The 21981-nt window shown below is 42.9% G+C and overlaps 1 protein-coding gene across 1 annotated transcript in view; it reads right to left on the bottom strand.

The window, feature by feature from the left end:
* LOC136790685 (uncharacterized) overlaps positions 1 to 21981 on the bottom strand; it is a 98888-nt gene that overhangs the window by 71989 nt on the left and 4918 nt on the right. The window contains exon 3 of the mRNA XM_066995993.1: positions 19755 to 19867. Within this exon, the coding sequence (XP_066852094.1) occupies positions 19755 to 19867 (113 nt within the window). The remainder of the gene's footprint in view (positions 1 to 19754; positions 19868 to 21981) is intronic.

Here is a 21981-nt window from a genome sequence, read left to right as displayed (position 1 = left end):
CCTCTCTTCCTGTCCCATGTCTTCAGCCACTCATATAACACTGCATTACTAAAGCAAATAAAAGCTTCTCATAGAGGAACGCAGCAGACTGCCTGTTTGCTGCAGTTACCCAGTCTCAAAGATGACATACAGCTAACAGGATCGCTACCTGGAGAGCTTACTCTTTTACAAGCACTGCTTACTGTATGGATTTCCACAAAATCCCAGGATTCCAGGCTTTTCCTCCTTCCCCTCAAAAATAAAGCAACAGAGAAAAGGCAAGGGGAGGGGGGGCATGGAGCAAAAAGCTGGCGTGTGGTGGTTTGAAATGAGCAAGATGTTAACTAATTTTACTTTTAATCTTCCCTTTTGCTGCAAAGTGAGCCATTCAGGCATCACATCTTCTGCATTTTCCTTGCCTCTTTCAGAGAAGCATATTGGGGCAGAACTTGCCAGCTGTCTGCCTCCTTCGCCTTCTGCTACCATTATCCTGAGGTACCACCCCACCTTCTGGCCCTACAGCTTGGGGGGGAGTGGGGGGGGAGGGAGAAGGAGGGAGGGAGAATGGAGAACGCACGCTTATTCTTACAGCACATTGGGGGGGGGGGGGGGTGCAAATGAACCTAGATAAATACTCTGATACAACACAGCATAAATGGAGAGATGATTTTTTCCAAGAAGAGTTTACACTTGCGCCTTCATCCGCAGGCATCCATCCACGCATGGTGAGAGCCCTGTGCTGCAGTTTTACTATAGCTTGCCTTACAATTTCATAAAAGCCTCACCATTAGCTACTCCACTGAGAAATACACAGCACCTACCCCTTCTCCCCTCACGCTGCCCCCCCACCTCAACAGCGCTTCCTAATGCTAACGCTCCGCCAAATGAGTTGAGTCAGGATTGGAATGACTGCAGTTTCACAGCTTGCAGGCTCCAAGTGCATACAGCATCCTGGAAATCCAAGCCCCGACGCCTCGTACTGTCTGTGTGTAGGTGTAGCTGTTTGCAAAATACGCAGCATATAGAGGGGATGTGTGGCAACAGCTCCACATTTACAGATGGATTCAAGTGATGTGGAGTGTGAGCGCATCATGTACATGCACAGTTTTTCCCTACACTTATCTATACCACAAAAGCAGAAAAAAGAGCAAGAACACATCAAATAATTGAGAGCATTTCTATTTACCCACCTTTTTCAATACTCGTCTTTTGTTTTGCGAGAGCTGTTCTGTCCTACTTTTTTTTGTTTTGTTTCTAATGAAATCATTCCAACAGCGTTTCAGCTCAAACTTTTTTAAACCCTTAGAAGCCATGAGGAATTTAATATAAATGTAGTTATCAACAGCACATTACTCAGTATCAAACTGAATTTAAAAAGCAGGTTATTTTTATTTTGCAGAACAAAACCAAAACAGTTTATCTGAAAGATCAGACTGCTTACCACAAACACCTGGGAAGCCTCACGCACAAGTCTGAAGTTGAGAGACTGATTTGCGCGGTTTCCCCTGACTCCATTTGCTCATCTGCTTTCTGTTAGCAATTATGAATGAGTGCTAGTACCTGACAGTAAGTGGAGGTTTCTCCATTTATTTCACTTGAATTCAAGCAAAAACATAGGCTTTTGATGCTGCTAGTCCTCATACAAGCCCTTCCGCCTACGTTTTCCTTGTTTAACAGACCACCTTATCCCATCCAAACGAGATTTCTAACTTCGGTATGCTTGCCTCAGCTGGAAGCACTGTAATGTCATGCACCGACCCATCCAAATCAACAGGCTACTAACATGTGCATGCAAATACACTGTTTATTAAGGGCTCTGCAAATTCAAGCACTGAGCTGCAGGTAGATCTGCCACACTGTCTCCTCAACCTAGTCTAAAACTTGGCAAAAAGTCAGGAACAAGACCAGACTAAGTTGAACTGAAAACCAGACATCTTCACAAATACAGAATAAGGTATGGGTAGATATTCCTGTAAAATTCATCAAACCTAGGAAGGTCTTCATGCTCTGGTGTAATTCTGATCCCTTTGGAAAAAATGGAGATTTGGAATTCAAGTCCTGAAGGCTTGTGAGATAAATAAGAAATAAGCCACCTCTATGATTAGGTGCATCTAGCACATTCAGAGCAACATTTCCACAAACAAAGCCAAGTTTTTCAGCCCGAATCAACAATAATGTCTGATATCTCCTCTAGGAAGAGAATAGATTTGAACTGATTGAAAAATAATAGGGAAAAAAGGAACAAGACCTCTGAAGAACTACAGGAATAAACCACTGGTCTAGGTCACAGCCTGTGTTTGACAGGAATAAGCACAGCAGCATTTTCCAACCTCATGCTTCTCTGAGCTAAAACAGATTACAAAGCACCTCCTATCAAATGCTGGAGCATTCTGATCTCATTCAGGCTGGCTACTCCCCAGCAACACCCTACAGGTGACCAAAAGGTAAAACAATCTCTTAACCACCAAACAGCACCGCATGAAGGCAGCTTGGTCAACAAATACCTCCCAGTAATTCCAACTGTCCCTTTCAGTCCAACAGGAACGTTTCCGCTAGAATGGGGACTTCGGTGCAGAGCTGCTAAGACTGCTCACAGTTGTCTCTGAAGAGGCACCTCAGCATTGCATGTCTAAGCAACAAATCCTCAGTACGGAAAAAAATTATTGGTCACATACCACAGACTCTCAGAAGAACAGTCTTGGCTTATTTCACCAGGCTTCAAATCAGGCCCTGTGAAACACAGACTTCAACACTCCAGCAGACAAGAAAGAGCCCATATTTAAAGGGGTGGTAAAAAGCTCTGTGACAACCCAGTTGCATTATTTCAGATAATTCCCAGTCTTTTGCTGTTTGAACAGTCACCGTAATGCTGAAGCGGCTCTGCTTGCTCAATAAAACCTCAATCAAAACACCTCCTGTCCTTCTGGGCCTGCAGTCACTCCACAGAGCTCAACTGCAAAGTGCTTTTATACTCAAGAAAACAAACCTGCTAAAAATTAAACCCAAATCACTACACATACCTTCCCTTCAGGTCTGTAAGGAAGAGTTTGATCTCTTATCTCTCAAATATTTATGCTGAGTAACATATTCTACCAATAAACTTCAGAAAGACATATCAAGAAAGGCAACAGGCCACTGAAATCCTTCCAGACACAAATTTCTGTTTTTGCCCCAAGTTAGGCCTCTCTGTCAGGTAACACAGCTAAGTTATCCTGTACAAGGATCCAAGTCCCATTGTATTCCTGAACACAGGTCTGAATAACAAGAAAAAAAACAGTGACAAGCACTAAAACAGACGTGCACACAACACACCCAGATAGCTTCTGCCAATTACTTCTCAAAATTCACATCTCCTAAACCTCTCGTCTAAAACTGCAAATCCTGAGTTTCAGGGACATAACAAATTTATTTGCACTGAGTAATTATGTATCTGCTCCCAAAATAATCACCAGTGGGGCTTGCCATGTGCCACAGGGTACATTTTTCCACCCTTGTTCCCATACAGCAAGCTACATGCATTGCAATGGCACTGAAGGAAACCAGCAGCAGTGGAATAGCAGGGCTACAAGGAACAGGCCAAGGCAGGAGGTTTACAGAGCGCATGCCACTGACACGCACACAGTGAGAAAAAACCTACAAGCCCTTGGCCCTACAATAGGGAAAAGCCAAGGTAGCGGCATCAGACATTATCCTCAATATCTTTTTTTACCTTTGAACTGGTGGTTGAGATCATGTTTTCTACCCCCACACAGTTTTTCTATCAAAAAGTACAAGATGTTAGCTACACATGGTCCAATGCTCACAGTGCTGGTACACTTCACGCAGAGGACGCAATCTTCATGCCTGAGACCTACAGCGCAGCATCATGTACAGCCACTTGAGTGGGATTTGCAGATGCGAGGAAGGCAGACTCCACTGCCTGCTAAGGCCCCAGCTGGTCAGTTAGCAGTAAAAGAATTTAAGAAATACAACAAGTGCAGCACCAGGATCAAATGCTGCAGGCAAAGCAGCCCCTTGCACTTTCCACATTCCTTCCAAACAGGATTAGAACACCACCTCTGGATTCACTTACAGCAAGGAGTGTGGAGGACTTAAATACAGTGACAACAATCCGAAATGAGAGATCATCTGAGAAAGATTTAAAGGGTTCCACTAGACAAATGCATGAGTGTACTGATTAGCCTTCCACCTATCTGGCAGACAGAGCTCTTACCTTCTCCCTCTGCACTACCCCGATTTAGAGATCAGCTCTGACAAAAAATTAACTACAAGCAAATTGTGTAGAATGAATAAGCTGTTATTGAACTGAGACCTTTTCACAGGGTTTTCACTTAACTTCAAATAAATCACACGCTATTGTTTCTTTCTGGTTAACTATCTTGCAACATTCTCATGCTTTCACATTTTTGAGCCACTTTGAGCTACACCTGGCTGATGAAATACACATTAGCCTAAAGTCAGCCTCCCTTACATGCCAACAGTACTAGGTGACAAACAAAGAACTATACCTAACTCGGTATGATCATTTTGTGCTACATGCCTTCCAAAATCCCTTCTCCGCTTGTTTAACGGATGATATGCCACTGAAATCCATGAGGTGGCATCCACTTACATCAACAGATAGTTCGTGTACTCAGGTACAGCAGCTTCAGAAGCTGCACAACGTGCTTTTGTTATTTAAGTACATCAAGTACTAATCAGGCCCATCTTTTTTGCATGTTTTTCTTTACTTCAACATAAGGTAACACAACCAAATAGCCATTCCTTTAGTGGGTCTCGCTTCTGTGCAGCCTCTGCACTTAATTTTCTCTTTTCCAAACTCTTCTTTCTACAGGCCATAGGGAACAGAAATTTTTCAACTGCTTCACTGAAAAGGTCCTTTAATTCTCATGTGCTGTTAAGCAAAGCAACCCAAAAGACATTTCATCCACACAGTTCAATTTTGCAAATAAGAACTGAAGGTTTAAAACCAGCCTGGCTGTTCGGAAAGCACTCCAAAAGCTTAGCACTGCTGATACTAAGGGGGAGTGACAACTGTTAGTGTTCCTTTCCAGTTAGTCTGATGACTTACTCTTACACAACTTAAAATCTTTTTGGTGCTGTTAGGATTAGGCTCCCATTGATGAGAATCATTTGAGTCCTTGAATCCTATTGGAAAAAAAAAAAAAGAGAAAAAAAAAAACACAACCAAGTCCCTGCAAAGGGTTCAGGAGTTCACCATCTAGATTGTATTATTTAAAAACTTGCCTTTTATTTTTTACAGAAAAAAAAGTGGTGCCTTTCTCATAACTTGAATTTTGCTAATGATTTAACAGAGTTGTCCATTTGGACTGCACTAGTGCTCACTAGAAGGTCTGTACAAATAAACAAGTGACGCCCACCCAAGACACCTAATTTTCACATTGAAACACACAAGTTAAAGACAACTCCTGAAAGTAAGTTGAAATTTCCAATAACTTTTCTGTTTGTTTTTACATCTTTACAAACAGATTTTCAGAAGTGGCTACCGATTTCAAGCACTTTTGTTTCTCTGTTTTTCTCTTTGGTGAAGTATTTACGAAGCTTGAATTCAAGGCCCTCCACGTCTGTTTAAATTAGTCCTCCTGAAACACAATTACAACACTGGGTACTTGGGAAAAATGTCAGCCACCAAATACGAAGAGTCTCAATTCTGCATTAAGCAACAGCATTCTGGAGAAAAATGTTGTCATCATTTTGAGCAGGTTTAACCTACTAGGTTCACATGATGCCAGAACACATCTAATGCAACTCGCATAGCTAACTATGGTACTGGATACTGCAAGGGGATATGCTGATCTTTTTAAAAGCCTACCTTCGTATTCAACACAAAGGAGAACAACATACGGAAACAGCCCGCAACACACCACACTCTATGCCTTTGCCATTATTAATAAAAATCCTGTCCATTTTACACCTAAGGAATTGCCTGACTGAACATTAAAAGAAAGTATGGTGATCAAACAGTGCAATCCAGACTTTTCTAAATGCTGGCATCTCTCGATTTCTTATTTGTCTTCAACAAAATGAAGTGTTGCGTGGTTCCCCTTTAATGTCTGTGCACTGAGTTATTAAATAAATGACTGTGTGCAATGGCAGTGGCCCATGACACGCAGCTATTTCATACTCACAATGCAAATTCAGCTGGATGGATGAAGCTGTCATACTGCATCCTCAGTAGGATATTTGTTAGCCTCATTTTGCTGCTGTCATGGGCTATATATGTTACTCTGGCCTACTCTCATGCCAAGCAGGAGTTCTGAAGGCACTGATACAGAAACTAAGTCTAGAAAACAGCACAAAATTCTCTTTTTTCTCAACGCAGCTTTCAAAATAATGACAAAAGGAGAAGCTGTGGCTTTACTGTGATGTAGAAGAAACGCAGGTTTGGAAGCACACAAAAACATGTTCGCGGAGCACAGGTGTCACACACTAGATTTTAAGACTGTTTTGTAATGCTTTAGCAATCCTGTGATGGGGTTCTCAATGCCATTTTCTCTGGTGGATCACTGACATGTACTGGTAGTGGGTATAAGGGGCATACAAAGAAGTCACGGGATAAGGAACTGCCCTCTGACATCGGGAATGGAAAATAATGCAGTGTTACCACCTAACAGGCCCCATCTCTAACTCCCAGAAATGAAGAGACTCATATATTCTTTGTGCTCAGCCAGAAGTTGGGCTCTCCATCAGTCCCATTAATCATGGCAGTGATTTTTGAGGCAGGTGCTCACATATCGAACACTACTGCGGCGCAACTTCAGTTACAAAGAAAACTACCAGAAGCTGACAGCTTTTAGATAGGATAGCAATATGGACAAGATTTGAGCGTCTCTCTAGAAAGAGAAGCCAGGGTTTGTCATTGTATTTGTCCTGGTAATTCAATCCCCACAAGATAACGGCTTTTAAGCGTTCAACTTCCCACAAACTTACCCAGTAAGTAAAGCCCTAATGATGTACATGCAGACACACACAACCGCACCACCATGTACACACATACACGCGCACATACACAGATTATAAAAGCCAAAATAACTTTGGCACAACACAAAGAGGTGGTTGTCAACAAAAACAGATGGTCAAAGAATTGGGCAAACACTCAGAGTTCCAGAAATGAAGCTTTTGCTTTCATTCTAAATGCCACACTTTCTTAACCAGTTCCAGACAAGAGGATACATGAAGCCAGTCAAAAGCTAGCTTCCTGCCAGGCTTCTCTGTTTTCATGACAAAATTAAGAGTCCACAGATGGAATAACTCAAAGCTAATTTTTACACAGGTTGGTTTCCCTCTCTCCCTCCTCCCCATGATTCCAAACAAGAAGAATAACATATTGTAGGAAATTAAAGCAACAACTACAAGAGAGGGGGAAAAAAAAAGGAAAATTGGAGAGTGAGGTCATTTTGTTGCTATGACTTCAACATGCAGAGAGCTGTATTTAATTCAAAAAAGTAGTTTTCTCATTGTGACCCAGGAAGCCTGTTTTAGCAAAAAGCCTGACAAAAATCAGACTCCCCCATTCTAAGTTCTCCTTAGAATTTTCTCCTGTTAACTGTTAACTACAATCTTATTCTTGCTGTGGCCTGTGACCCAACTACTGCTGACTTCAGGGGGTCCAAACTTTCTCCAGTCCTCCTCATCTCATTGTGCCTTTCTTTCTCCTACATTCCCATCCTCCCATCCACTTAAATGGAAGCCACTACCAAACAGTTAGGGTAAAACGCTGTTGATCAGAAAGCGTCAAGCTTGCAGCACAGTAAATCACCACTGAGTGACAAGTGCTGGACACCTCTCAGACACTGTAGATGTCATGAGCTAATGTAACTACCAGATCAGAGAAGCAGAACGCAGTACTGAGAATTTTTAATAGCAAAGTGTTCATTTTCAAGTCTTAGAAATGGGAAGTTTAGAAACATACAAACAGCATATCAATTTTTTTTTGTTGGCCTTCCAATGAGCTCTCCCAAGTTCTCAACCAAAACCAGGGGCATTAAAACGTGGACTGCATTAAAAGTAAACATCCCAAAGAGTGACTGTTCACCAACCATCACCGCCCCATTGTGTTTTGTCTAAGACAAAAGGAACTATGGAACAGTGGATTAAAAAAACACTGTTGTACAACAAGATAAAAACACTGTTTTATTTATCGGGACCAAAACCACCACCATTTATGAAAGCTCTGCCTAAATGTCTATTTTCAGATATTTTCACAATATCAGAGCACAGTACCAATGAAAAAATAAAGACACTCAGAAGACCAGCAGCTGGCATTATTTTTGACAGAAGTTATTTGAAGCTGATTACCATGAACATTTAAGACATCTGACAAATAAACCTACCAGTAGACTTCACCACCTTCCTTCCAAACTTTTATCAACATACACTATACACGTGGAATGCAGCAGTAAATTTCCACTTGCCTTTCATAAGGTACTACTGCCACATCACAATTCAAAACCACCATCCCATTACATAATTAGAATGGTTAAGATGCCAATTACATCAGCAGGAACATTAAGATGCCAAAAATGTTGCCTTTTGTCCATGGCACTAATATTGCAATGGCTATTAGTGCCTATGGAACTCTTTGTACCTCTTATTTAAAAAGCAATATTCCTACTTAAACTTACACAGGTTTTTACAGCAGCAAATGCCAATCCTTCTGTTCTGCAGTCTCTGTAAAAGCCACCACATCTACAAGTAAAATAAGCACGAGTAATTCCTTGCAAAATGAAAGCTCAAGCACACGAAGGGCAGAAGTCCTGATATGCCTATTTTACCTGACATGAAATTAACTGTCAAGAAATTTAACTGTTACTCTCAATGAGACCCAGCAAGAAGATGTCCAAATGCCTGGATTTCTCCAAGCTCAGATCACTGCTTCCTAGTAAAGATCACCGCTCCTCCCAGGGGACTTAACTGACCTCCTCTCTTTCACTCCCTCACTTGTTCTCCTGCCAGAGAATACCATCTTCTGAACGGTCAGTTCCTAGGGCAGAATGGGCGTTTTGTCTTTAGAAGACATTACAGACAAGACATTTTTTCATACAGTGCTTCCCCAGTGCACATTTATAGGGCAAAGCTGCTTTCACCATGTACATTAGCTACATAACCCCATCAGAATTTTCTTTGCATAAAGCCCCCATTATGTAACCGAGCAAAGTGCTCATTAGCTCCAGCGAATGCTGTAAATGGCGCAGGTTAGCTTACTGAAAGACTGACCTTTCTGAATATCCTAGCTCCAAAATAAACCGCACGAGCTGCTGTGTTTGAAGTTCTGCTTAATTGGAACCTCTTTTTTCTACGTTTTGTCAAATGCAGTAAGTGTCATTGCAAATTTTAAGTGACATTAACTTGGCAGACATTTAATTTCCCAGTGGCATGCAACAAACTAAACCGCTGTTTGCACTGTGCTTGTTAGAGCTGATCTCAGAGGTCCAATCGGTAACAAGAATAAGAGGAACGTTCACTTACACATGAGCTCCTACCCTTTGACTTCAGCAGTAGCTTCATTTATGATGATGCATAATGGGATGGCAGCAAAATTAGCTGTGTAGAGCGATACAGACAAAGGCAACGAGTTGGGAAGGTCTGACCAACAGCAGAGCCGGATCTGATCTGGTCGCTTCACATCACCAATGAGCCCAGGTGAAGTCTAGGAACAGGCCAGGTCACAGCCTTCCTACCACGTCCTATTACATCTCCCTCTAAGAGGAGCAGAAGCTCTCTGGCTTGGGAACGTTCAGAGGTATCTCACTTCTGAGCACTCTCCTATTCCTCTTCATCTACTCAACTTTCTGATATAGTAGGGTTGAAAGCTCCTCCAACAGAACAGTAACTTCAGATCTTGACATGGAACAGGACCTCAACTCCTGCCCCGAATCACACATTTTGGACCTCTAGGAAACACTAGAGCATCGGAAGTATTTCTCCCATATAAAAAGTTTCCTGTAGGAAAAATTCTGTCTTCCATCTTCAACTGAAATTTTACTTCCTTCCATGCAAAATACACTCAACACCATGATGTAAATGAAAATACTAATTTACAATATATCCAAAGAAAAATATATCTTAGCAGAGATGGTATTTAGGCAACCAATTATTTGCAACGTCATTACCTACCACGCTAATACTTCAATATAGCCTTGTTCAGTTTCCCCTCTAATCTTTCCATAATTTAAGAATTATCCTTGCTTTTGTTACATGTAGTTGTTTAGATAAACATACACATTCAAACACCAAAAAATATTTTTTGGCATTGCCAATTGTTCTCAATAGTGTCCTAAAACCTTACATACCCCTGTAATTTAAGAGATCTTAAGCTGAAAAAAAAATCCCAAATGTCAACAGGAAAAGACTAAGTGTATTTTAAGTAAGCTTTACCATGAGCACCTTTTCACAGTCTAAGGAGATGACAAAAAATATGACTGCACATGCATGATGAATGTCTCCTTTTTATTGGATTTAATGCTTGTCACTTAAGATACTTCTTTCCTTTCTTTTGGCTGCATGATACAAAATTATCTCATACTGCTTTACTGTTCTGACAGCAGCATGGGGGTGGGGTGCACAGCATTTCACAGACCAAGGATAAATCAAGACCTAACACAGGTAGAAAACTGTCATACAAAGAGTAGAAAACCAATGAAAACCAACAATGGCAGCAGTATCTAGATCAACACTGGATTACTTGTGGCCTTTTCACCTCCTGCACGCCCAGCGATTAATTCAGTCTTCTCCTCAAAAGTTTCACAGGCCTATCAGGCCAGACAACTACGGACTCACTCAAAGAGGAAAATGCAAAGCCACAGCCACTATACCCTTATAATAGGTACACAAATTTATGTATAAAGCAGTTGAGTAGTCCCATCCACACCTTACCATACATAATCATATATATACATCATAAATGATCTCTCTTCCTGCATCCACGGCCAGCCCCTTCTGCTGCCCATCTCCCTGCTACACTAGGACCTTCCAGGTTGCTCGTGCTGTACACTTCTTTGGAGGATACACCCTGGCTGTATATTCAAGGTTATTTCCACGTAAGACTGCCTACAAGCTGTGGTGTCCTACAGATGAATACCACAACCATTGCTCCAGCAAGTACCAGATCCTCAGCAAAAGCACTGTTCCAATGACTTGAAGAGTAATGTATCTATGGTCACACGCACCTTCACCTGTTCTGCAGGAATACGTCGCCGTGGAGCAAAATGGAGCAAGAGCCCATCCTTCAGTAGGGCTGGAGACAGCATCAGGAAGACACTGGAGAGCACTAGCACAGGACTCACAACACACTCATAAAGAAGCACTGAATAAATATCTCAGGGAACAACCCATAGTACTGTTGACCTAACTCTTCTAGCAAACAGGTGAGCCATGTGAGTTCAAAGCAAAGCTGAGACAAAGCCATAGCCAGAATACACGAAGTGCTGAATCATGCCTGCCTGAGTCATTTAGGTACTGAAACATGACACATTACCTTCATCTTCAGCTCTGATACCTCAGTCGAGTTCTGCATACTCGAGGAGTTATCCACTAGCTCAAATATTCCACTGTCTGGCCACAGTTAACCAAAATTTAGCACTGTCACTGGCCAAGGATGTTGAATTGCTTGTGTACGAATGTAATGGGAAGGAACTTGTCTGCCCCTCCTACACAACCCCAGCAAACCCCAGCTTTCTCTGCTCTGTTTCAAAAATGAGTAAATCAGGAATATTTAGGCCAATCAGTAAGAAGGCACGTGCATACTGAGCTAAGAACTCAGAGCTACCTCAGACACGCATCACTTCTGCAGCAGCTCTCCTAACAACCACAGTAGCTCACATCACAGAGCCATCTCGCCTGGCACGCTGTGACAGAGACCAGAAGTGGACACCTTGGAGAGAGTACAAGAAAGCAGACATGTGGCAACACTCAGTCAAAACAGTCTTCCAGCCCCTAACAATTTGGAGCCCCAGGATTTCTTGAACTCAGGAAGGCCCTTTTGTATTTAACAACTCCCAAGAGGTTTCCGTTGCAGACTCTCCTCGTGTCTGACAAACCACCACTCACTCGGCTCAGACCCATCCACCAACCTGCGCTATGCTCCCAGGAGGCCTCCAGAGCTGTCCCTCAGTGCTCAGCCACACCCTCCATCTCTAGCACAAAGTTATCTGTATAGATCAATCCAGACAGCTTGTCTGAGGAGCCTCTGCCATCAAAACAATGTTCCCTGTCCCCTTGATATATAAAAAGAAATGAAATAAACATATGACAGAAAAACCCTAAGTTTTAGACAGTTCTGCCGTGTGCTTGGGACCCGTCGCAGCACAGGAAGATTGTGACTAAATATTAGAAAGGCAATTACCTACTCCACATTGTTCCCAGCTACACCTTGTCACACTTATACTGTGCTGCCTGTCTTATGCCTCCTGCCATCATCACGGTGTTTAAGTTGTATACTGTGATTAAAAGCATCACTGGGAACCCTTCTGATAAAAATCCCCAGTTGCACACTCACAAATGGCACCAAACTGTAATTGGTCTGGTGCGGATCAGCTTTTACCCTAGAACTAGAAATGGATTTCCCCCTTGTTGGTCATTTTGTTATTCATTTTCTTTAGCCCTTCTGTTATCCTCTTCTGCAGTGCCCCAGCTCCCCAGATTGGTGCCATCTCACACAGAACCTTCTATAGTAGACACAAGCCTGAGGCAAAGTAGACACAGCATGATCAAAAGTAGCAGTGAGCTATTCCTTTTACTGCTGCCTTGGTAGCAATCTGAGTTCCAGTCCGTTCCTACTCCCAGCCTTGTACTGCAAAGCAGGGAGAGCCCTCTCCCCTATCAAGAGAGAACCTGTAGCCTTTCTTAATTGCACAGCAGGAACAGCCATCAGTCCTTCCCTTCAATCTGCAAGACATCAGCACCTCTGAGCAGAGGCCAATACATAACGCGCACTGTTCCCAGCACTGATGCACAGCTCTGAGTCAGGACAGAGTCTACTGAAATGACAAGACGATCATGTTCAGGAAGGGACTACCCCCTCCCTCCATCCTGCTTTGATGAGTCCTAAAACTGTTCCTGACAAGTCTCCTCCCCCTTCCTATTCACATTCCTTCCTCCATTTCTCCTCATAGAGCAATGTTACGTGTTTTAAGCATTCAATTCCTATAGGACCTCTCTGGAGCTGAGCATCTTTATTACTCTAAGAAGATAAAAAGCAGAAAGCAAAGAAAAAGAAGAAAGGCAAAGTACTTACAAATCCTCGCTGCAAGGTCAGACACTAACACACTATGAAGCTATTAACAAAAACTTAAATTTAACACGTCCCTTGAGTGAGATCATGTACTCCCTTATATTCTGTCTCCTTTCCCCCATCTGTCCCTTCATCTCTGCACTGATTCCTGACAGGACAGACTGACTGAGACAGGTCTGACAAAGCCTGGTCACCAAGCTAGGAACACTATGGGTAACTTGGCAGATATCTCAAGTACACTCCACTCATCTTCCCTCTTTCCCCTTCACTCCGTCTCAGTTCAGATTCCCTTTTCACGCTACTCACTCCCATTTTCACCTATATGTTTGCAACAATCTCTCTGGTCATAGCATACAACAGCACTTGGCTGCTACAGCAGGCTAGGCTCCTCAGGCTCAGAGCACCAGCCTTAGGAACAAAATCGTCTTCATCTTTAGCCATCATGTTTACTCCGGCACAAAAGCCTGCTCTGCTCTCTCTTCATTCTGCCTAGGGCCTAGATCAGGCCAAGCAGACCAACCGTAACCAAAAGCAAGAGCTCCATCAAGCCTCCATTAGCCCAGCACAGGCTTGTGTATGACTAAAAACCTTCTCTAATGAGAGCTTTCCTTCCAGCTCTTTGATTAAGCATAGTGGCCAGAACAGCAAAAGTGACAGAAATGTTCAGTGTGGGTCTTAAATTTAGCCTGTGTAGCCAGGCAAAATAACTGTGGCTGACCAAATATGTGAACATGCATTACATTACGTGAATAAGAGATAACTCCAAAGAGGCTGGTATAACTCTGCACTGTGGTGTTGCTGATTTTTTACAGCAGTTACCCCTGAAAAAGCTGTACGTACAGTCTGCTGAGCATTGTGGCCTCAGCTCCTGGCTTCAAGGTCCCTATGTCATAGATGCTTTATAGGAAGAAAAATGATAACACGACAGAACTGCATGGGTTTCTGCTGTTAGTAAGGGCAAGAAAAGGCAGGGAAATACTAAATCTAGAGTCGCAAAAACATAGTGATAGTAAAAACACCAAACAAAACGCTTGGTGAATGCCAAGATCAATACCATATAACTAACATTAAGGATATTAGGGAGAAAATATAAAGGGTAGCGGAGGAAGGGATCGCACCAAGGGGTTTCCAAAATAAGCAGGTAGAGGATTTCTTACATATGAAAAGACATCTCAACAGTGCTCTTCTGGAAGAGAGGTAGTTGATGCCTAGATTCCCTATTGCTGTTAGAATCCCCTTGCCGCATCCTAGTGCCATGACAGATACAGCATTTCACACTCCCTTTGAGCAAAGGCAGTCAGTGGTAATACACACAATACCTAGCTGCCTCTTTTTAATCAAACCAAGGGCTTCAATTCATAGTAGTAGCATCTCAGAAAGCCAGAGGAATAATCCTTCCAGTTGGTGTACCTGGAAAATAAACACACTGAACGGACATTCTCCCCCTTCCCATCCCCACACATGGGCACACACAACCTTTTGGAAACAAGCCGTACATTTTCTAGTTTCCTTTACAAGACTTGAAACCTAAGATGGATTGCTTTTCAGTAGCATTAACATACCCTAAAGGAACAGAATTCTTTGCAGCAGTTCACAGGTTCAATTCCTCCAAAGAATTTTAACAGCTATTACACAGATAGCAGCTGTGTAAGAACTTGGCCAAAACCAGCATCATGTTTCAAACAAAATGGTATCTTGAACAAAAGAAGGCTTGGCTCTTAAGTCTCTTACCGACTTGCATGCAGGCAGACCAGCCACGTTCAGTTACCTGCATTTTGCATAATACACAGCTCCCATCCTGCCCACGCTCCAGCACAAACAGGTCCTCCTCTGGACTGCAGCGGGAAATGGTGCACACGACAGCAATGGCAACTGTCACTTGGAAGTGCGATACAAGGTGATCTTTAGTTGGGCCTGTGACCCCATCACAGTATTCTAGCAGCATGGTATTTTGTCATTTTTGTGTTTTGTGATGGATTTGTGGGGGCAGAGCAGGGAGGCTCTTATTTATCCACAAAGCATAATCCAGAGTTGTCCACAATGTAATACGACCAAGAAGCATGCAAGCCCTGGGAGAACTTCATACCGTACAGTTGCTTACGCTGTTGACTGCTACTTGCAGAGCTTCTTTCACCAGCTGGATGCTCTGCCTGCAGTATTGGTTTCCTCTTTGCAAAGACACAATGGTTTCACACTCCCTACTGTCATCGACTGCGAGCAAGAAGCCTCAATACTGTTAAGTAGCTAACACAATGGGCTCACGATCTCCATAATGCCCTCGGCAGGACAGTACAAAAACACCCACTAGTTCTTTAATACTTCAGTTAACAACAACATGGTGATCACATGAACAAGACCAAGTTTTCTCTGGTATACATGCAGGCTGGACAGCCACTGACCTGATGTTTAACTCAACTGATGCAAAGCATTTGTATTCACCCTGTTCCAAACGCTTCTCCTCAGCTGACAGTTGCGGATTCCCAAGAGACTATGTAGAGAGCCAAGGGAATGCTAAAATATGATCAGTGCTGATCTTATTCTGGAAGGGAAAAAAGCTGTTAAAAACTCACTTCGAACATGCTTCCAGAATCCACTGAAATCAATGCAAAGCACAGATCCACCCGTAACAGTCTGCAGAAATGCATTGCTACACTTCCCTTTGGAAGCTCTGACTGCATGCAATGGCCAGTTCTAGAATAAAAGTGGCTAAGACAAGTTGAAAGAAGAGCATAATGTCCACTGCAAACTGCCTCTTTTTTTTCTTTCAACCATCTATAGACAGAGGGTTAATGTGTACACTCTGCACCTTTAAAAATGGACTTGAGTATAAGATTTTGCTGCCTTTGCGCTGTCAGCTAGGATGACTTTTTAAGTCATCCACTGCTGTATGTTACACATAATTGAAAAAATGATTTTGGAGACGTATTACAATGCTCCAGTGACATTTCTTTCACTTGACCAGCAATATCTGTAACAGCATCCATCCTCCTCAAGATTTAGTGCTGTAGATGCTGTACTTTACACATCTGGAACAAATTTCCACAATGGTAGGCAATTTGACTTGCCTTCTTTTTCTCCAACAAACATACTTCACAGAAGCAAGACTTCTGTCCGTGCTCAGCTCTTTAGTCTTTTCCACAGCTAGTTCATGTGTATAGAAAAGATACATCAGCTATTTCTTCCTCTGAAAGAAATCACCTCGTGTTTTCCTGAAATTATCATGCAGATTACTTAGAGTGACTAATATGATTTTCCTTATTTAGAAGTCAACAGATGTTTAATATTGCTTGTTCTTTTTAGCCTGATTTGTGTCATGCTTGAGGTGTCAAAGCTGAGAGGCTAGCCACAAAAACAGCTGATGCTGCTGAACCTAGCCCAGAACTGCTGCACTTCTATTGCTGGACACTGAATAGTCAGACCAGAGGAAGTTATGACATGAACAACTAGGCATATTCTACATCTCAGCTAGGAGCTCTAGGAGCTCTCATGGGAACCACGGTAACACAGCAGGTCTGAAATCCAAAGCTTCATTTCACTCGTATCAAATGTTAGCTAGGAAAAGCTACACAAGGGCAACTAACTGAAAAGCAGCCCGACAAGACACCGCAAAATAACTGCAAAAGCCCTGCAGTTTGTTCAAGGGATGGCTGCAATCACTGTGAAGCACACCCCTCACATTTCTAAACTAAGGCTAGATAACAGACTTGGGGCAAACAGGAACCCTGGGCTACAGCGCTGGGCTAGTCAAGTAAGACAAGTGACCTGCGTTATTACACAGCAAAGTCAAATGTCACTTTCCCTGGCCTAAAGCGCTGTGACCATCTGAAGGTACAAAATAAAGTTAATAGCCAAGGGACACCAGAGCTGGTTAACACAAGTCAGAGTTCTTAAAGGATTCCCTGACGTATAGCTAGCCACCAGACTAGTTTGGAGCAATGAAAAAATCCTTGTGTATCCATACGGCCCAGAGTAGCATCTAGCATATGGAGATAAAGCAGAACAAGCGTTCAGGGAGCTCAATCTTTTCTAATGCATTAAATGGATAACACCACACCTCCCCAAAGAGAGAACTGTTTCACTGTCTTTCATTTTTAACCTATCCCTCTGCTCAGATACAGCAGTTATAGAGAGATAACTCAGAAAAGGCACCTCACTATACCACCACAACCCATCCCGGCTTGAAGCACATAAGAACAGTTAGTCACCTGCTCAAGATTAGGCCAGTGGAGTACTTTATCTCACCACAACTGTGTTTTTCTATCTACTGTCATGTTTTCCAGGGTAGCTTACATACAAGATGAGTCACACAAGGATGGGACCCACATGCATTACAACCTTGTAGACTGAATTCCTGGCATACTGCAGGCTAAAGGCTCCTCTGCCTTGCTATCTGTTAAAGCCTAACAAAAATTATTTACAGTCTCTCTGGGCTATTTGGTTTAAGTCTCTCCAGCTCAAGTATGACACTTTCTGGGACACTATTAGGTTTCTTACAGCTCTCTGACTAGCAATCACATCTGTACCTGACTGTCAGGGGACGCTCTTGGCTGAGCTGGCCACCTTGGTCTATTGCTGAGAGCTCTGAAATTTCTCAATTGAAACATTTGAAAGTTAATGAACCCTTCTAATACAAAGCTCCCACAGCTCAAGAGTTCTTTTATGAGCCTGACAAATGGCAGATGTGATAGGAAAACCTCACTGCAGACAGGCCCCTCCTTTCAAAAGATTTCCATGCAGAAGCCACTGCAAATGGCTGACAAACAAGAGGAGAAGGTGGCAAGTACCTGCAGAAGGCCTAGCCAGCTCTGTTGTATTACACTGTACTCAAGGCCACTGCAAGTGACTGTGGTTTTGCTATACTAGCTCATGAGTTAAGTTAAATAATTAAGAAAAAGACATCTCAATGGAGAACTATCACATTACTAGAAAATAGGTCAGACCAAGGAGCTTTGCTGATGATTGCACACATGCTCAAATTTACCAGAAAACCACGAGCATACCAAGTGAGTGTATGTGAGATTCTCCCCTTCCACTGTAACAGAAAACCCAGTTGTCTCCACAGTGGGGACTTTCTTCCTCTCCTCACCGAGGAGGAATGCTGTGTTTTGAACAGGGCTGGCAATAAATCACCAATACATTCCCTGGATGAATACACACCCGTTAAAAATGGTAAGCCACTCTTTACCCTCTGAAATCAGTGATTAGGGCACAGCCTTTGTCCACATATAAAACAAATACAATGAAAAACTCAAAGTCAGCTACAAAGGCATGACACAGAAAAAAGTGAAGCTCTTCAATGAAAAAACTTAAGTAAATTTTTATGTGAAGTTCATCTCATGTTCCAGGGGCATATTTATGTCTTGAAATTGTAGCTTCAAAGACTGGATTTAAAATAGAACTACAAAGAGAATACAGTGGCCAGGCTCTATCCCCAATATATGGCAACTCTGATAACTGTTTGCCCCGCCATTGTGTAGACACTGGAACGCATCAGTATTCCGGCATAATACTTCAGATACAGAGAAATGCTGAACGTTTTTACAGACTTTTAACAAGCTCTTCAGCAGAAGACAGCACCATGGAAATGCAGTGCCTCATTCCTAAAAGTACAACCTGCTTCTGCATTCTGCTCCTTTGAGCGAGCCACTGCTCTCCTCGGTTCTGCACTCCTTATCTGCACGACACCGCTATGCCCAAGGCTAGCGCCACGCCCAGAGCTCTGTAATGGGATCAGGTTGGTTCTCCGTCCCACACACACACAAAGCGCAGGGCAGAGTGGCTCCAGCATGGGAAGGGACTGGCCCTTTGTCTTTTTGTTCGTGGGTTTTCTTTTTTATTTTTTCCCTTCTCAACTGCTAAGCCTGCAACTGGGGTTGAGAATGGGGAGAGGGGGGAGGGGAAGAGAATCTGGTGAACAGCTGGGGCCCATCACTTTTCATCGCAGGTCTTGGAGAGATGTGGTTGACAGAGTGATGCACAGAGGCTGTCCCAGTTAATGACTTCACCATTCTCCATCATTATCCCCATCATTAGGAAATTAGGAGGACAGAAGGTATTTACTGTAAACCTGCCACCTCCCAAGGAGAGATAAATAGAAACTGATAAATGGGATCTTCTGGTGCTGTTCGTCTATTAACCTTCTGCTTCCCAGTTTAGGCATATGCATGCTATCCTGCCATTAATATCCAGTAATTGGCACAGCAGCGGGCAACGCGATCCTACCTTTAGCCCATGAACATCTCCTGTGTCGCGTGCAAGTGTACAGTTACATTTACAGCAAAGCTTTGCTAACCAGCCCAGTGAAGAAATTGTTAGCAGCTGCTTACACTTCAGCTCTGAGGTCACAACTACCAGTCAGCCACACCTGGCAGGTCTTAAGATGAGGCACCTGTTTGGTCAGAGGAGGCTTAGGAGCAGGGCAAAAGGGGAGAGAGGACTGTGTGCATGACCTCTCTCCACACAAACAATAAAACAGCCAGTACCTGCACCAAGAGCTGAGCTGCTATTCATTCTGCCAGCCTACCTCTGCACACAGCTTGCGAACACGTCCGCAAAAGGGAGTTGCTTTGCTGCTATCGCTGAATGCCATGCAATGAAAGTTCTTCCTCGCTGACTTGAAGCACTGTAGTCTGGAAACTGTTAAAATAAAGCATGTTTCAGGTGACTCAATTTAAGAGCTTTCCTACTCAGAAAGTATCCAACCCTTTGACCTGTTTGACCAACGCTTCTGCAGAGCTCCCTCAATGCACGTGAGGAGAGATCTGTGTATACTGACTCACTTCAGTCCTTTGCGAGAGGTGAAATCCTGGGGGACTACGCCCTCAGCATCAAGCCCTGTGAGGTTGAAGTAAGTCGGTTGTGACATCAGCCATGACTCTACCTGAACCAGCATTCCACAAAAGGAAGCCCACTCTCAGATCTAACAGGAATTCTCTTAGTTTCTTCCACACACAACACCACTCCTCTACTTATCAAATGTTCACCTCACTGCTACTTCTCCTCTGTGCTGTATTTCACATTCTTAATTGCTTTTACTTATGCTACCTGTAGGCATTTTTCCTTTCAGCCAACACCATAGTCACTTGCAACTCACATGACACATGGGCAACTAGAACTCAAGAGACAACACTCAAGATCACAGCTGCACTTCTGATCCACTTAAATCACGTTGCCATCAACTGACTTAAGTCTTAAAAGGCTCCCACATTATTACAGCAATTTTTGAAGAACATCTACGCTTTTTCTCAAGCTCAGAAGGTACAAGGCCAGTTCTTGCATTCATTACCCTAGCAAGCAGGCTCTAGTGTGGATTGACAGCTCCATCATCTCCAAAATGCAAGCAATTCTACTTCTAAGCTCTGGCAACGTCTTCAGCTGCAAACTCTCATCCAGGTAACACTTAACACTTCTCAGAGCATTACAGTGAGCAAGCCTTCTTAACTGCAGTAGGAAAAATAGGACATTTTAAAACACTGACGTTTTAGAGCCTGAAATAAATTCGGCAGCTTGCTACTTCAAGTAACTCAGATACAGCTACGTAGGGACATGAAAGCAGGAAGCAAAATCAGATGGTCTCCTGAATAAACTGCCATGCAACTCAAGGGGCATAGGTCTGACAGAAATAGCAGCTGCATTACAACAGACATTGACCTTAATATAAAAAAAATAGGCAAAAAAAATTAAGATGATAGTCCCAGCTCAAAGAGTTAGGCATATTTCAGTTACCTGTATGGTATCATTAAAACAACTCCAAAACCAAACAACTACCTTCTTACCTGCATATGACCTGTGCAAAAAAAAAGAAAAAAAATACAAGTTATTTCTTTTCCTATGCTTAAATGAATTGAGAAATTATTTTACCAACTCAAGCATTTTCTGGCCATACAAAAAAGTAACAGAGTCAAGAACTCCACTACTTCCTCCTGATGCAGGCTTGGAGGCTTGGGGACAGAAGAAAGTCTTGGCTATATAAACAACCTTCGAATTTCGTGAAAGTAAAAGGCCAGGTGAAACAGAGAAACCATTTCCCTTATGGAAGAATACCATCCAGAACAGCCTGCACACAAAAGCCCACATGAAATACTGGCATTGCAGGGAAGTTTTCTTTATTCAGAGTTCACACCTCCCAGCTTTATGACATAAGAGACCATATTTTGTTAATTGTGGTGTCAGAAAGCATTTGGGTTTTTTCAATACACATGCCTTCAATGCAGACAGGCATGATAGTTCTGTCTTGTTCCACAGTTTTTTCCCTTCCACGCCCGCCAGAGTTTTAACTCCAGTGGAAGAACCCACACTACTGCTACACTTTTTTAAGACTTTTTTTTAAGACACATCCATCAGATTTAAAACAGTAGTGCTAGAAAAGGAAAATGACTCCAAACTGAACCCATTTCACGTGGAGGACCATTCAGCACAGTTATCTCCTCCTCGCATCTATATCCGCTCTTCCAAAGCCAGCCTAATTACTGGGATAAATCACAAGCCTGAAGAACTGCCTGCTCAGCTCCAGGGTGGTTCAGCCCTCAGCGTCCGAGCTAATAACACTATTTTGGTGCAGTCCCACTATCTTTACCACAGCCTACAGATGCACAACCCTTCAGAGACATGCAGTGCTGCTGGCTGCTCTTCAGGTAGGAGCTGCGTCTGCTCCTTCTCTATGCACCATTGTGTGCACATTAATTCAGTGCAGGAGCCTAATAAAAACGTGACTGTGAAAGCGAGTTCTAACGGTAACACAAGTATTAATT

This window comes from Anser cygnoides, chromosome 4 (genome assembly GCF_040182565.1).
Source record: "Anser cygnoides isolate HZ-2024a breed goose chromosome 4, Taihu_goose_T2T_genome, whole genome shotgun sequence".
NCBI classification, from domain to species: domain Eukaryota; kingdom Metazoa; phylum Chordata; class Aves; order Anseriformes; family Anatidae; genus Anser; species Anser cygnoides.
Note: the sequence above shows the minus strand (reverse complement) of the source record. Positions and strands in the feature narration are given on the sequence as shown.